This window comes from Mustelus asterias, chromosome 5, assembly GCF_964213995.1.
Source record: "Mustelus asterias chromosome 5, sMusAst1.hap1.1, whole genome shotgun sequence".
Lineage (NCBI taxonomy): Eukaryota > Metazoa > Chordata > Chondrichthyes > Carcharhiniformes > Triakidae > Mustelus > Mustelus asterias.
In genome coordinates this window covers 32,436,118-32,450,449 of record NC_135805.1, presented here as the reverse complement: position 1 = coordinate 32,450,449, position 14,332 = coordinate 32,436,118, and the positions used below count along the sequence as shown (strand labels likewise).

Here is a 14,332-nt window from a genome sequence, read left to right as displayed (position 1 = left end):
AAGCCTGCCCAAGACAATTGGAAATAGTACTTACAGGGACTGGATTGGATTCTGGCACTCCACCCTCAATACCACATGGACTGCAGCTGCTTAACTACCACCACCTTCAAGGGCAATAGATGCTAACTTTGCTAACAATTCCACATTCTATTCACAACTATAGTAGCACATTATTCAGAGGAACTCAGCCCACGTTACATTGCTCAAGAAGTTTGGACTCTGAAAGGTATGGTATTTGCCATGAACAAAATTCGGTTGAGCAAAGATAAATGCAGCTGTCACAATACAATTTTCCACCTTGGACCAGTACACTCTTTGGATACCAGATGACCCAGAACCCCAAATGTGGAAAACCAAACCACTTGCAGGTACCAACTCAAGCCTGAAACACAAGAATATCATGATCAACCCAAATACAATTCATCTAATTGTGCAGAAAGTTCAAATCAGAAAAGAATTGTCCTTTGTACTTTCACATCTTCAGGATAATCCCAAACCAATTTCCACACCAAAGTTTTCTGAAACAGTCACGGAGGTCAAGTTCATAGCCAATTTGCACAGGAAAGGCACCACAAATCACAAAGGACACTACGAATAAAAGAAACTCAAATGCAACATTGACCATGAAATTGAGCAATTGATTAATTTCAATGTTGGGATACATGCCCACAACAGAAACAAATCCACATCGGTTATGCAGAGGCTTTACAATTCCTCAGAACAGAGTACATTTGTGGTACAGTGCAGAATTTTGATCACTATCCTTCAAATTGGACAGATCAAAGGGAACAAGAATCATCCCAAATGTAAAATGAGATGAGATGAACTGAAACAAAAACAAGTTCCACAACTTAAAGCAAAGTGAGAGAGACAAGAGATAGCAAACCTGAGCTCAAACAAGACCAGAGGCTATAGACTCAAAATAGTGAAAGGTCTGCTTAAAAAGGAGAGCAAGTAGCTCTGCCAAGCAAAGACAAAGTTAACAAAGTTCGTAAATTGGACAAATAGTAGCGCAAGATCAGCACTTCTCCTGGATCACTTAAACCCAGCTCATAATGAATAAATTTAAGTCAGACCATTTTACTTCACAAATTAAGAATTGAATGTTGGACACTTGTAGATCATGAAAATGCAAGAATACCATATTAATTTGCTTAACACATAGTATGCTGGAATATTCAATGTCTTCTTGCCCCTCTCTGGCCAGAATTACATCAGGTGGAATTTCAATTATTGCACACTTAATTTGTTCACTATACATTATATTCAATTAGTTTGGCAGCAAGCTCAAGCATGCAGTTTAAGCATGTTCAACACAAGGGAAATCTCAATGCAGTATAGAATAAAAATGCAGTTTTATTAATTGGGGATGAACAATAAACGGTGGTCTTGCCACCACTATTAGTGGTGTAATATTTAGAAAATTGAGGATCAGTTTGAAAATATCAATCGCAAGGATTTGAAAATTGACAGCAAAGTTTCAGCAATAAAACAAAAGTTGATTTGTTAATTGTTAGCAAGCATCAGCTCAGACACTTCAAATCACTACAATATGAAAATTTCTTTCCTGCAGTCGTCTTGAGGATGGTTACATTGTCAGATAGTTGAGCCTACTTGTTCATTTAGACTTATGACATCCTCAAACATTCCCTCAAGTCAAAATCAAGTTAAAAGATCAACTATTCATCTTATGAGCACAAGATAGCAGAAATCTACTCCTCGCCAAGTCAAGTGACAGGACTATTTAATTTATGGGATATGGGCATTGCTGGCTGTCCATTTATTGCCCATCACTAGTTACCCTTATTCAGAGGGCAGCATGGTGGCACAGCAGTTAGCACTGCTGCCTCACAGCTCCAGGGATCTGGGTTGGGTCACTGTTGAGTTTGCACATTCTCCCCGTGTCTGCATAGGTTTCCTCTGGGTGCTCCGGTTTCCTCCCACAGTCCAAAGATGTGCGGGTTAGATGCACTGGCCATGCTAAATTGCCCTTTAATGTCCCGTTGGTTAGATGGATTAGTGGGCTAACTTCGTAGGGTTACGGGGATAGGACCTAGGTGGGATTGTCATCAGACATGGGCCAAATGGCCTCCTCCTGCACTGTACAGATTCTGAGAGAAAGAGTCAACTACATTGCTCACATGTAGGCCAGACTCAGTAAAGACTGCAGATTTCCTTCCCTGAAGGACATTAGTGAACCAGATGGATTTTTCCAACAATCGACAATGCTCAGTAGATTCTTGATTTCAGATACTTTATGGAATTCAAATTCCACCATCTGCCTGGGCCTCAGTGATAATACCATGAGGCCTCTCCTTGAAAACACATTTTCTTCACATTCCATCTAATCTGGATTGTTCTGTAGGCCCAGTCCAACCTGCTGCTTATACACCAACCCTATGGTGCGTTCTTCCATTACTTTCTCCCTCATGGGGTTAGCAAGTTTCCCCGCAAATAATTTTATACACTTTGCCTTATCTATGCCTGTGGTAGCATTCCCCACATCCCTTCGGTAAAGTTTCTCCAGAATTTTCTGACATCAACCTTTGAACAATACCACATGTTCATTCTAAATGCCTCCATCAGGTCATTTCTCTATTTTTTCCAGAGGTGGTGTCCAGGCATCCCAGTTGAACATTTGCACCTGCTCCAACTGCATGCAATCCACCCAAGAGTAGCCCAAGGTTAAATACAAGTTTAACAAACTTCCATCTTTCAATTTAATCCCTCTAGAAAAAATCCCTGGTGCATGTCTTACATGACAGCCTAATCTGTACCCAAATCTGTCAGTATGTGACCTTACTCTACTCAGGAAACTACCTCATACTGAGCTATATTGAAAGTAATTTGCCCAGTACTGTCTATTCTATACCACACATTTTAGCATCTCCCTGCATTATAGTTACATCTTTTAAGTGTGACAACTACTTAAGTGCACCACAATTAGTCTGACAGAGGAAACGCATTTACAACAGTAACTCAGCAGGACCAAGGGTTAAGGATTTCAAGATAGAAACCGGTCTGCAAAGTATGGAAATGCTGAGGCATGTTTTTCCAAATGCTGGAGGGCAAGTTACAATGAAGCACAAGAAAGGACACATAGCTGAAACCTTAGATTTGTCTGTTCTATACAGAAAAACACAACTCAAGTTTGCAACATGTTTCAGCATCAGACTGGATCTACAACACTTGTTTTTTGAAAAATTAAACTATGATCACATCCAACTTTCAAATGATCCATCTTCAGTAAATGCCATAGTTTTCATTTTGGCTTAATCATGTGCAGCTCCTCATTTTGGAACCACAACCTTCAAAGACAGTAAGATCCCATGACAAAGCAAATAACCCAATGTCCTCTTTCAAAGTGCCATGGGGCTTCAAACAGGAACAGAGCAAGTGTTAGGTTAAAAGGTAACAAAAACATAGCACATTCAGCAGTATACAGTACTCAATTTCTGGAGAAATACAATTGAATCCAATGATAGAGTTACCAGCAAAGTTCATTAAACTGCTTTCACACTTGCCCTCTTTTTAGGTCAAACCAAACCAAGTAAACAAACTCAGATTAAATCAGGACAAAGTAAAAGGGGCAGCTCCCCAAAAAGGAGGGGGAACAGCCCGAACAGAAATCAAAGTACAAAAGCAATCATTGTCTTTTAGATAAAAATTAAATAAGAAAATTAAGATAACATGTCAGATATCCCATAATTAACATTAAAATACTAGTACAGCGAGTCCTGTGACTGGACCCAACAAAACTACAACCGAACTCGACTCAATACTGGAAGTCTCAACTGTAACTTCCTATACTCCGAGGAGAATTTACACATGACATTTTATGCATCATTGCTGTGGCCTGCTGCCAGCAAAAATACGTTGGCGTATCCAAGTCAGAGCAAGGCCACATTTTGACCAGATGCCAAGATAAGCCAGAGAGATAACGAACCCTAATGTTGATTTGGATATGTCAAGTCCATTTGAATCAAATAAATAAAGTTCGGACATACCGATAATTAATTGCATCTCAAAAAAACTTTTACTTAAAAGCAAACCAACACAGCAAGCACAATACACTCCATTCCGGTACTTAGCATTCAGTAATTAATACTTCCTCTTTTTGGAGAGAATTTCTCCACAAGACAGCACTGGCCAACAAGTCTCTTCACTCAGTACGCACATTCCGACACTTAGTCAAATGCGAGTTGTGGATGTAGTGAGTGGGGCCCTGTGGACACTCGGGGGAGCGGAGAGATGTCACTGGGGTCGGGAGTCACCTCCGCCTCCCCACGAAGTTCAGACACCCCGGCCACTCCTCCAGCGAGAATGAAACGAAGCCACTTCGTGCCACCGACACTCGCGATGGGAGGAAAGCGCTGACACTTCCAGCCAGCAAGGCGACCCCGCCGCACCCACCCACCGACCGACCGGCCTGCCGAGCGCTTCCCTCCCGCCTCCTCACCTTGATCCGGACCTCGTAGGTAGTGTAGCGCTGCCTGCCCACCCCCATGGTCTGCGGGGTGCCCACGTCGATCTCCAGGAAGTTGCTGGGCGGCCCGTAAGCGTCGTTGAGATTCTGGGGCTTGGCCAGGAGCCGCCGGGTGTCAGGCACAGCCTCCGCCATCTTGCTCTCGCTCTGCCTGCAGCTGGCGCCGCTGACGCTTCTTGTCGCCGTCCACCAGCTGACAGCGAGGCGGCCCCGCCCCTACCCCGCGTGGCATCCTGGGAGATGTAGTTCCGGCCGGCGGCAGACCTCGGACCGCACAGCGGCAGCTGGAGGGACTACAGCTCCCGGGATGCCGCGCGGCGGCAGCTGGAGGGACTACAGGTCCCAGGATGCCGCGCGGTCACCCAGCTGTCTGCTCTCCCCAACCCAGGTGATAGACTTTGAAGCACCAATTCAAGTGAGAGTGGGAGGCAACCAAGAGAGTTTTTTTTCTTTTTGACCATTAATGTTTGTCAGTTTAATAAATTTCCATTCTCTTTCCATTGTTCAGTGTTCAATAATTCCGTTAAGTATGTGTATGTCTCTGTATGGAGTTTTTTTTTATTGGTGCCTTTTGGTGCTTCATTTCTAATCAAAAAAGCCAATTCAAATTAAGTCCAGTCATGATTTCCCATACGAGGAACAAACCAGATCCAAGCTGACAACACGAAACATTGTATCCCATCTTGGGCTCGATCAAATAAGATCCAAGCTGACAGGATGAGGATTTGCCACCCTCCCAGGCTTGGTCTAACGCTTCATCTTAGCCAAAAGACCGAGATGGCTTTGAAAAATTGCATCAAGTGAGCCTCACTTTAACCTCATTGGCTACCCTGATCCTTTACTCTACCCTAGTTTAAGCAAGCCACGATCATAAGCGTCAGCACACCCCCAGTGCAGTAAGCCAACCTTACCTGTGCTTAACCATGCTGTCAACCCTGCCAGGTAAGTAGTTTGTGTGTAAGGTTTATCTGTTCTAAAATTTGTATCAACATAATCAATTCAAATTAAAAATCAATATAGAACATAGAACATTCCAGCGCAGTACAGGCCCTTCGGCCCTTGATGTTGCGCCGACCAGTGGAACCAATCTAAAGCCCCTCTAATCTACACTATTCTAATATCATCCATATGTTTATCCAATAACCATTTGAATGCTCTTAATGTTGATGAGTCCACTACTGCTGCAGGCAGGGCAATCCACGCCCTTACTACTCTCTGAGTAAAGAACCTACCTCTAACATCTGTCCTATATCTGTCACCTCTCAATTTAAAGCTATGTCCCCTCGTGCTAGCCAACACCATCCGAGGAAAAAGGCTCTCACTATCCACCCTATCTAATCCTCTGATCATCTTGTAATCACCTCTTAACCTTCTTCTCTCCAACGAAAACAACCTCAAGCCCCTCAGCCTTTCCTCATACGATTTTCCCACCATACCAGGCAACATCCTGGTAAATCTCCTCTGCACCCTTTTCAACACTTTCACATCTTTCCTATAATACGGTGACCAGAACTGTACGCAATACTCCAAATGCGGCCGCACCAGAGTTTTGTACAGTTGCAGCATGACCTCCTGGCTCCAAAACTCAATCCCTCTACCAATAAAAGCTAACACACCGTATGCCTTCTTAACAACCCTATCAACCTGGGTGCCAACTATCAGGGATCTATGCACATGGACACCCAGATCCCTCTGTTCATCCACACGACCAAGTATCTTACCATTAGCCCAGTACTCTGTATTCCTGTTACTCCTTCCAAAGTGAATCACCTCACACTTTTCCACATTAAACTCCATTTGCCAACTCTCAGCCCAGCTCTGCAGCTTATCTATGTCCCTCTGTAACCTGCCACTTCCCTCCGCACTGTCTACAACTCCACCGACTTTAGTATCATCCACAAATTTACTAATCCATCCTTCCACGCCCTCATCCAGGTCATTAATAAAAATGACAAACAGCAGTGGCCCCAAAACAGATCCTTGCAGTACACCACTAGTAACTGAACTCCAGGGTGAATATTTCCCACTAACCACCACCCTCTGTTTTCTTACAGCTAGCCAATTCCTGATCCAAACCACTAAATCACCCTCAATCCCATGCGTCCATATTTTCTGCAAAAGCTTACCATGGGGAACCTTATCAAACGCTTTGTTGAAATCCATATACACCACATCAACCGCTTTACCCTCATCCACCTCTTTGGTCACCTTCTCAAAGAACTCAATAAGGTTTGCTGACTATCCCTAATCAAATTATTCCTTTCTAGGTGATTATAAATCCTATCTCTTATAATCCTTTCCAATACTTTGCCCTCAACAGAAGTAAGGCTCACCGGTCTATAATTACCAGGGTTGTCCCTACTCCCCTTCTTGAACAAGGGGACAACATTTGCTATCCTCCAGTCTTCTGGCACTGTTCCTGTAGACAATGACAACACAAGGATCAAAGCCAAAGACTCTGCAATCTCCTCCCTAGCCTCCCAGAGAATCCTAGGATAAATCCCATCCGGCCCAGGGGACTTACCTATTTTTACCCTTTCCAGAATTGCTAACACCTCCTCCTTATGAACATCAATCCCATCCAGTCCAACAGCCTGCATCTCAGTACTCCCCTCGACAACACTGTCCCTCTCCAGTGTGAATACCGACGAAAAATATTCATTTAGTGCCCCTCCTATCTCTTCAGACTCCACGCACAACTTCCCACTGCTGTCCTTGACTGGCCCTAATCTTACCCTAGTCATTCTTTTACTCCTGACATACCTATATCTCCAATCAATAGTTTTGAAGAACATGTAATAAATGTCATGTATTGTGAAATTGGGTTGAAATTTGTGTTAACATTGGCTGATCATAAATTGCACACCTGACATGTAATGATCCACACTCACAGACTTCGTCAGGAACACAAAATGTATTTATTAATAGGAAAAACAGTACAGAGGCTCGCAACCCACCAGCTGACTCAGCCCCTTCATGCCTTCTACCCAAGAGAGGACTCCACCCCCAGGGTGATTATCCACTATCAGTCCCAATTGGTCCCTCAAGCCAACTGACCCTCTTCTGCTATGTTGCCCTTCGAGGGACAGTCACCCTACATCCATCGCCCTTTAACTCCTTTATACAATCTTCAATAACAAAGTCACTCAAGCTTAAAATCTAACAAAACAAGTTGGACAATTATAAATCGAGTCTGAAGGGTTTTTATGTTTCTTGCAGCATGGTGTAATTCTGTAGTCTGAGAATTCTACCGATTTGCCATTAACAGGAACTGCAATAACAGGTACCTTTTCTGGTACAGGCCGTTATTATTAACTACTTCGGAAACTACTTCAGAAACATCAGTTATGTCTATAACAGGTCGATCAGGTACTTCAGTGCTTACAGCTTCAAAAACATTTTGTGATGGCAACACTGACTGCTAAAGCGTCTCTCCACTCCTCATGTGATCCACAGGCTTATGAATGACTCAATTCTTCACTGGATTTGCTCTTATTTTCTGATTGCTTTTTTATGGAGTTCAACTTATTCTACATTGTATTAACTTCAGTTAAATCCCTTTTGGCTTCACTGTTGGTCAGGTCTGTCTCTGAAAAAATGTTGACTTGTTTTCATTCTGCAATTCTCTTGTTGCCCTTCATTTGGCCATCGAGTGTCTTTTGTTGTCCTCCTGGGGATGTTTGGTGCCGTCCTTCCGAGGTCTTTCAGTGCCATCATTCTGAGGTCCTTCAGTGACTTTCTTCCGGGGTCTTTCAGTGCCCTCTTTATGGGGTCTTCTCCAATTTTCCTGTCCGCTGCAGTTTGTTTCTTCTTGTGGTTGTTGCAGTAAATGTATTACCGCTTTAAGACTGTCATTTAAAAAAAACGATTAGCAGCTGCTGGGTCTTTCTATGTGCTTTCCTGCACTTTTGAAGTTTTGGCAGGAATCTGCTGCTTTTCTCGTGAACTTTTAAAACTTCACTTCCTTTCACTAATGGAAAGTTCTCAGCGATCTTTGCACCTTTTTTTCCGTGGCCATTTAAAGTGCCTGTTTATCCTCTGCTTTTTGATGTGCTCATTTTTGTTGACTTCACTGGTGACCCAATCCAAGAGACTGTTTATAAAACTTTTTTACTTTTAAAAACTTTGGAACTTCACGGTCTGCAATCCCTCGGTCAGGGACAGCTACCTGGTGCTCCCGTCCCCTCCTCCCGCTTCCTCTCCCACCCCATCCCACTTCCTCTTCCTCTCATCCCGCTTCCTCTACCCCCCATCCCGCTTCCTCTCCCCCCGCCACCCGCTTCCTCTCCCCCCCATCCCGCTTCCTCTCCCCCCCATCCCGCTTCCTCTCCCCCCGATCCTGCTTCCTCTCCCCCCATCCCGCTTCCTCTCCCCCCATCCCACTTCCTCTCCCCCCCCATCCCACTTCCTCTCCCCGCCATCCCACTTCCTCTCCCCATCCCATTTCCTCTCCCCTTCCCATTTCCTCTCCCCCCTTCCTGCTTCCTCTCCCCTCTTCCCGCTTCCTCTTCCCGCTTCCTCTCTCTGCTTCCTCTCCCCGCTTCCCGCTTCCTCTCCCCCTTCCCGCTTACTCTCTCCCCTTCCCGCTTCCTCTCCCCTTCCCGCTTCCCGCTTCCTCTCCCCCTTCCCACTTCCTCTCCTCCCTTCCTGCTTCCTCTCCCCCTTCCCGCTTCCTCTCCCCCTTCCTCCTTCCTCTCCCCCTTCCCGCTTCCTCTCCCCCCTTCCCGCTTCCTCTCCCCCTTCCTGCTTCCTCTCCCCTTTCCTGCTTCCTCTCCCCCTTCCTGCTTCCTCTCTCTCCCTTCCCGCTTCCTCTCCCCTTCCCACTTCCTCTCCCCTTCCCGCTTCCTCTCCCCCCTTCCCACTTCTTCTCCCCCTTCCCGTTTCCTCTCCTCCCTTCCCGCTTCCTCTCCCCTCTTCCCACTTCCTCTCCACCTTTCCCGCTTCCTCTCCCCCCTTCCCGCTTCCTCTCCCCCTTCCCGCTTCCTCTCCCCTCTTCCTCTCCCCGCTTCCTCTCCCCCTTCCCGCTTCCTCTCCCCCTTCCCGCTTCCTCTCGCCCCCCCGCTTCCTCTCGCCCTTCCTGCTTACTCTCACCCCCCCGCTTCCTCTCACCCCTCCGCTTCCTCTCACCCCCCCGCTTCCTCTCGCCCCCCCCAGCTTCCTCTCGCCCCCCCGCTTCCTCTCGCCCCCCCCGCTTCCTCTCACCCCCGCCCCTGCTTCCTCTCGCCCCCCCCCGCTTCATCTGGCCCCCCCCCCGCTTCCTCTCGCCCCCGCCCCTGCTTCCTCTCGCCCCCCCCGCTTCCTCTCGCCCCCCCCCCCCGCTTACTCTCCCCTCCCCTTCCCCCCCACCACCTCCCCAGCTTCCTCGGGAACACCAGTTTCAACTCGTCTCCAGGCTGAGAAAAGTCCATCTATATCTACCCTCTGTTTCCTATCTCTTAGCCAACCTCTAAAGCATGTTGCCAAGGACCCATCAATCCCAAACATTTCTAATTTGCTAACCAACCTACCATGAGGCACCATAACAAATGTTATCAGAAAGTCCAAATATATCACATCCACGGCACAACCCTCATCCACTGCCAGTGTTACCTAGTCAAAGAACTCAATTAAATTTTTCCAACATGACCTGCCCTTGACAAAGCCATGTTGACTGTCTAGTATTCACTTATTTTTCCTCTAAGTGTAAATTTATATTATCCCATATTATGACCTCCCATCAGTTTTCCCACTATTGATGTCAAGTTGGCAGATCTGTAGTATCCTGGGTTTATCCTCTGTCGCTTCCTTAATCAACAGCGTCACATCTGCAATCCTCCAGTCCCCTGTGTTCAGAGAGGCCTGGAAAATTTCTGTCAATGACTCCGCAATTTGCTCACTTACCTCTCTCGGCAATCAGGGATGCATCCCATCTGGGCCTGGCAACTTCCCAACCTGGAGTGCTGCCAGCCTTTTCTATGCATTTAAATTGGATGGAGTATCAGGCACAATTCCACCATTCCAAAGGTTTTAGTATTTAGGATACAATACCACAGAACTATAGAATCCCTACAGTGCAGAAAGAGGCTATTCAGCCTGTTAGGTCTGCATCAACTCTCCCAAATGTATCCCACCCAGACCCTCCCCTCCACCGTATCCCTGTAACCCCACACATTTACCATGGCTAATACCCCTAATGTACACATTTTTGGACACTAAAGGGGCAATTTAGCATGGCCAATTCACCCAACCTGAATATCTTTGGACCTTTCACTATTCTTTTCCCTAACTTTACTGTTTCACATTTCTCTATACCGAACTGCTTGTACCACTTCTCTGCACACTTTGCTAGCCTGTTTGCATCCTGCAGTGATCACCTACATTCTTCCTCATTATTTGACAAGCTTTTCATATGATTTTACCATTTCCACAAAGGGAAAATAGAAATGTTCTTGAGATAAATCCCTGGAGTACATCACTATCCATATCCTGCCACTCATCCTTATACTTTGTATTATGTCTCTTGCCATTCATGCAGTTACTTTTCCTTTAATACTACTAAGTGCCCTATTTTGTCTAGTTCTGTCCATTATGTACAAGAAGTAATCTCCCCCACCCGTCTCATATTTGACTCAAGAAACTGATTTACTGAGTTCTAATCCTCAAATCTACCATTTAGCCAAATTATTTTTAAATCATCAGCTCAGAAGGCTGTTAAACATAAAAACATAAAAAAGCAGCAGTGGAACATTTGGTGCCTCGAGCTTGCTCCGCCAGTCAATAAATTACTTGCTGATTTTTTTTGCTTGTCCCTCATTATCCATGACTTCATTTTAAAAATGATTTTACAGGATATGGGCAGCATTGCTGGCTATGCCAGAATTTATTGTCTATTCCTATGGTGGTGAGCTGCCTTCTTGAACCTCTGCAGTCCATGTGGTGTAGGTACACCCACAGTGCTGTTATGGAGGGAATTCAAGGATATTGATCCAGTGACAGTGAAGGAATGGCAATACATTTCCAAGGTTTGTGTCTTGGAGGGGGATCTTTCAGGTGATGGTGTAAGCATGCATTTGCTATCCTTGTACTTCTAGAGGTCGCAGGTTTTGAAGGTGCTGTCAAAGGAGCCTTGGTTAGTTGCTGCAGTGAATCTTATAGATTGTACACACTGCTGCTATTTAGCATTCATGGTAGGGGGAGTGGATGTTGAAGGTGGTGGATGGGGTGCCAGTCAAGCAGGCTGTTTTGCCCTGGATGGTGTCGAGCTTCTTGAGTGTTCATAGAAACCCTACTGTGCAGAAGGAGGCCATTCTGCCCATCGAGTCTGCACCGACCACAATCCCACCCAGGCCCTACCCCCACATATTTACCCGCTAATCCCTCTAACCTACGCATCCCAGGACTCTAAGGGGCAATTTTTAACCTGGCCAATCAACCTAACCCGCACATCTTTGGACATAGAGTGTTGTTGGAGTTGCACTCATCCATGCAAGTGGAGAGTATTCCATCAAGCTCCTGACTTGTGACTTGTAAATGGTGAGTCAGGAGGTGAGTTACTCCATGCAGAATATCAGTCTGTGATCAGCTCTTGTAGCCACAGTATTTATATGGCTGGTTCAGTTCAATCAGTATGCTGATTGTAGGAGATTCAGTGAGGGTAATTCCATTGAATGTCAAGGGGAGGTAGTTGGATTATCTCTTGTTGGCCATTACCTGGCATTTGTGTGGTATGACGTCTCAGCACAAGCCTGAAATGTTGTCCAGTTCTTGCTGCATATCGACACAGACTGCTTCAGTATCTTAGTAGTTGCAAATGGTGCTGAACATTGTGCAACCATCACTGAACATCTCCACTTCTGACCATATGATGAAGGGAAGGTTATTGATGAAGCAGCTGAAGATGTTTAGGCCTCGAACACTCCCCTGAGGAACTTGTACAGTGATGTCCTGGGACTGAGAAGTTGATTCCAACAAATGGAGAATTTTCCACCTGATTCCCATTGACTTTAGTTTTGCTTGGGCTCCTTGATGCCGCATTCGGTCAAATGCTGCCTCAATGTCAAGGGCAGTCACGCTCACCTCACCTCAAGCTCAGCTCATTTGTCCAGTTTTGGACTCATAGGCTGAGCTGCAAGCTCTACACCCAGTAGAAATGCTGCCCATTCCCATCTGTGAAATGTCATCTGTCTCCATCTCTACCATACCCCATTGTCACTGAAACTCTCACCTATGTTCTGTCACCACCAGAATAATCCTCTTTGATACTCTTCTGGCCAGTGTCCCAAAGTTGCACTAATAACAAACTCTAATTCATTCAGTACTGTACCTCCTGTGTCGAACTCAATGTCACCTATCACTGCTGCCCTTGCTAACCTCAATACCCTCCCCTTCCCTCTGTGCAAGGACTTCAAATTTTTGACCCTGTTTCAAATCCCTTCATCTCTATAATCTCCTCCAGCCCCAAGTTCTATCTCACATCCTCTATTCCTTTAACTGTGGTTTGCTGAGCATCCGCTGCTGTTGATGGCAGTGTCTGTCACCTTTCTTCCCCTTGCTAGAATTCTTTGCTTAAATCCCTCCAACTCACAATTCCAAACACTAAAGACCAGCTGAGAGAAGAAATTCCTCCACATCAGCAGTTTGACAGCACACATGCTGGAAAGGTTCAAGGTATGTTGTGGACAAGAAAAACTTTGTGTGGCTTCTTTTCCAATTCCCCAACTCTCCTAAAGGGGTGCGAGGCTACATTTCTACAAGGGTTGGCAACTCATGATACAAGTGGCCATTTTTCATGTGTAAGCTTTGGTGGTGAATACCTGCAGCTAATTACCATTGAGGAGGTATTTTTGGTGCCCAGTTCTGTTCCAATATCCATGCAGTTTCCAGCACTGAGATCAGGATTTGCTGTCCCAGCATAGTGGGTCATGAGAAGCAAGAACATGACCTAGATTTTCATCTCCTTTAACCTGGATTCTGTGGCCAATTTTAGAATTGCCTCCTCAGCTCAATCTGAGATAAATTCAATAAATGGAAGGACTGAACAAAGCATTTTCCAGGCTGTGGCTCAGTGCTATATTTAGCGATACATTTACAAACTGAGTGACTCGTGGAAATTATGCATATCATATTTTACATGTATAGAAGAGTATAGAGCATACCAATCATTACATAGCTAATCACTTAATGATTAATAATTAAGTGATAATTAATCATTTAATTCTAATTGAGCAAACAAGACAAAATGCTGTGATCAACAATGTTTACAGATCACATTGAGATATGTGGTGGGGATGATGAGAAAATGATTAAATATTTGGAGAACTGGAGGAAAGCACAAGAAGACAGAGGTATTAAGATCTGTAGGTTAATGACCCAATAGATGGTCCGTTTGAGCCTAGATAAGTGGATCAGTGCAAAGTTGTGAAGATTGTGGGTGAAGAACTGGAGAAAGTGAGTAGCTTCAAGCACCTGAGATTAGTGATAATTGGGAGAAGCTGAAAGAAGAAGATTAAGAAACAAATAGAGCATAAAAATAGGCTGTTCGGCCCAAATAGTTCATGCCAGTTGATCTGCTCTATATTCTGTGCATATAAAATATAACATGCCCAACTAGTTCATACCAGTGCTTATGCTAGCTTCCTTGAGCCTTCTCCCTATCTTATCTTACTATCAACATAACCTTCTATTGGCTTTCCCCCATATACTTTTCCAGCCTTCACTTCAATTCTATACTATTATATATACTCTACTATACTATTCACTCAACCATTTCCTGACGTACTGAGTTCCACATTCTCGGTGGTCTTTTGAGTAACGAAATTTCCTTGGAAACAAGTGTAAACACCCTCTCTGTATCTACTCTATCAAAAC

The 14,332-nt window shown here is 45.0% G+C and overlaps 1 protein-coding gene across 2 annotated transcripts in view; it reads right to left on the bottom strand.

Moving 5' to 3' along the window:
* Positions 1 to 4,692, bottom strand: part of snx3 (sorting nexin 3) — a 35,116-nt gene extending 30,424 nt beyond the window's left edge. Inside the window, exon 1 of one of the 2 annotated variants that reach the window (XM_078212386.1) lies at positions 4,460 to 4,692. In XM_078212386.1, coding sequence (XP_078068512.1) covers positions 4,460 to 4,621 — 162 coding nt within the window. In that variant the 5' untranslated portion in view covers positions 4,622 to 4,692. The remainder of the gene's footprint in view (positions 1 to 4,459) is intronic. The other variant, XM_078212387.1, reaches the window with a different exon arrangement.
* Between the last annotated feature and the right edge of the window lie 9,640 nt (positions 4,693 to 14,332).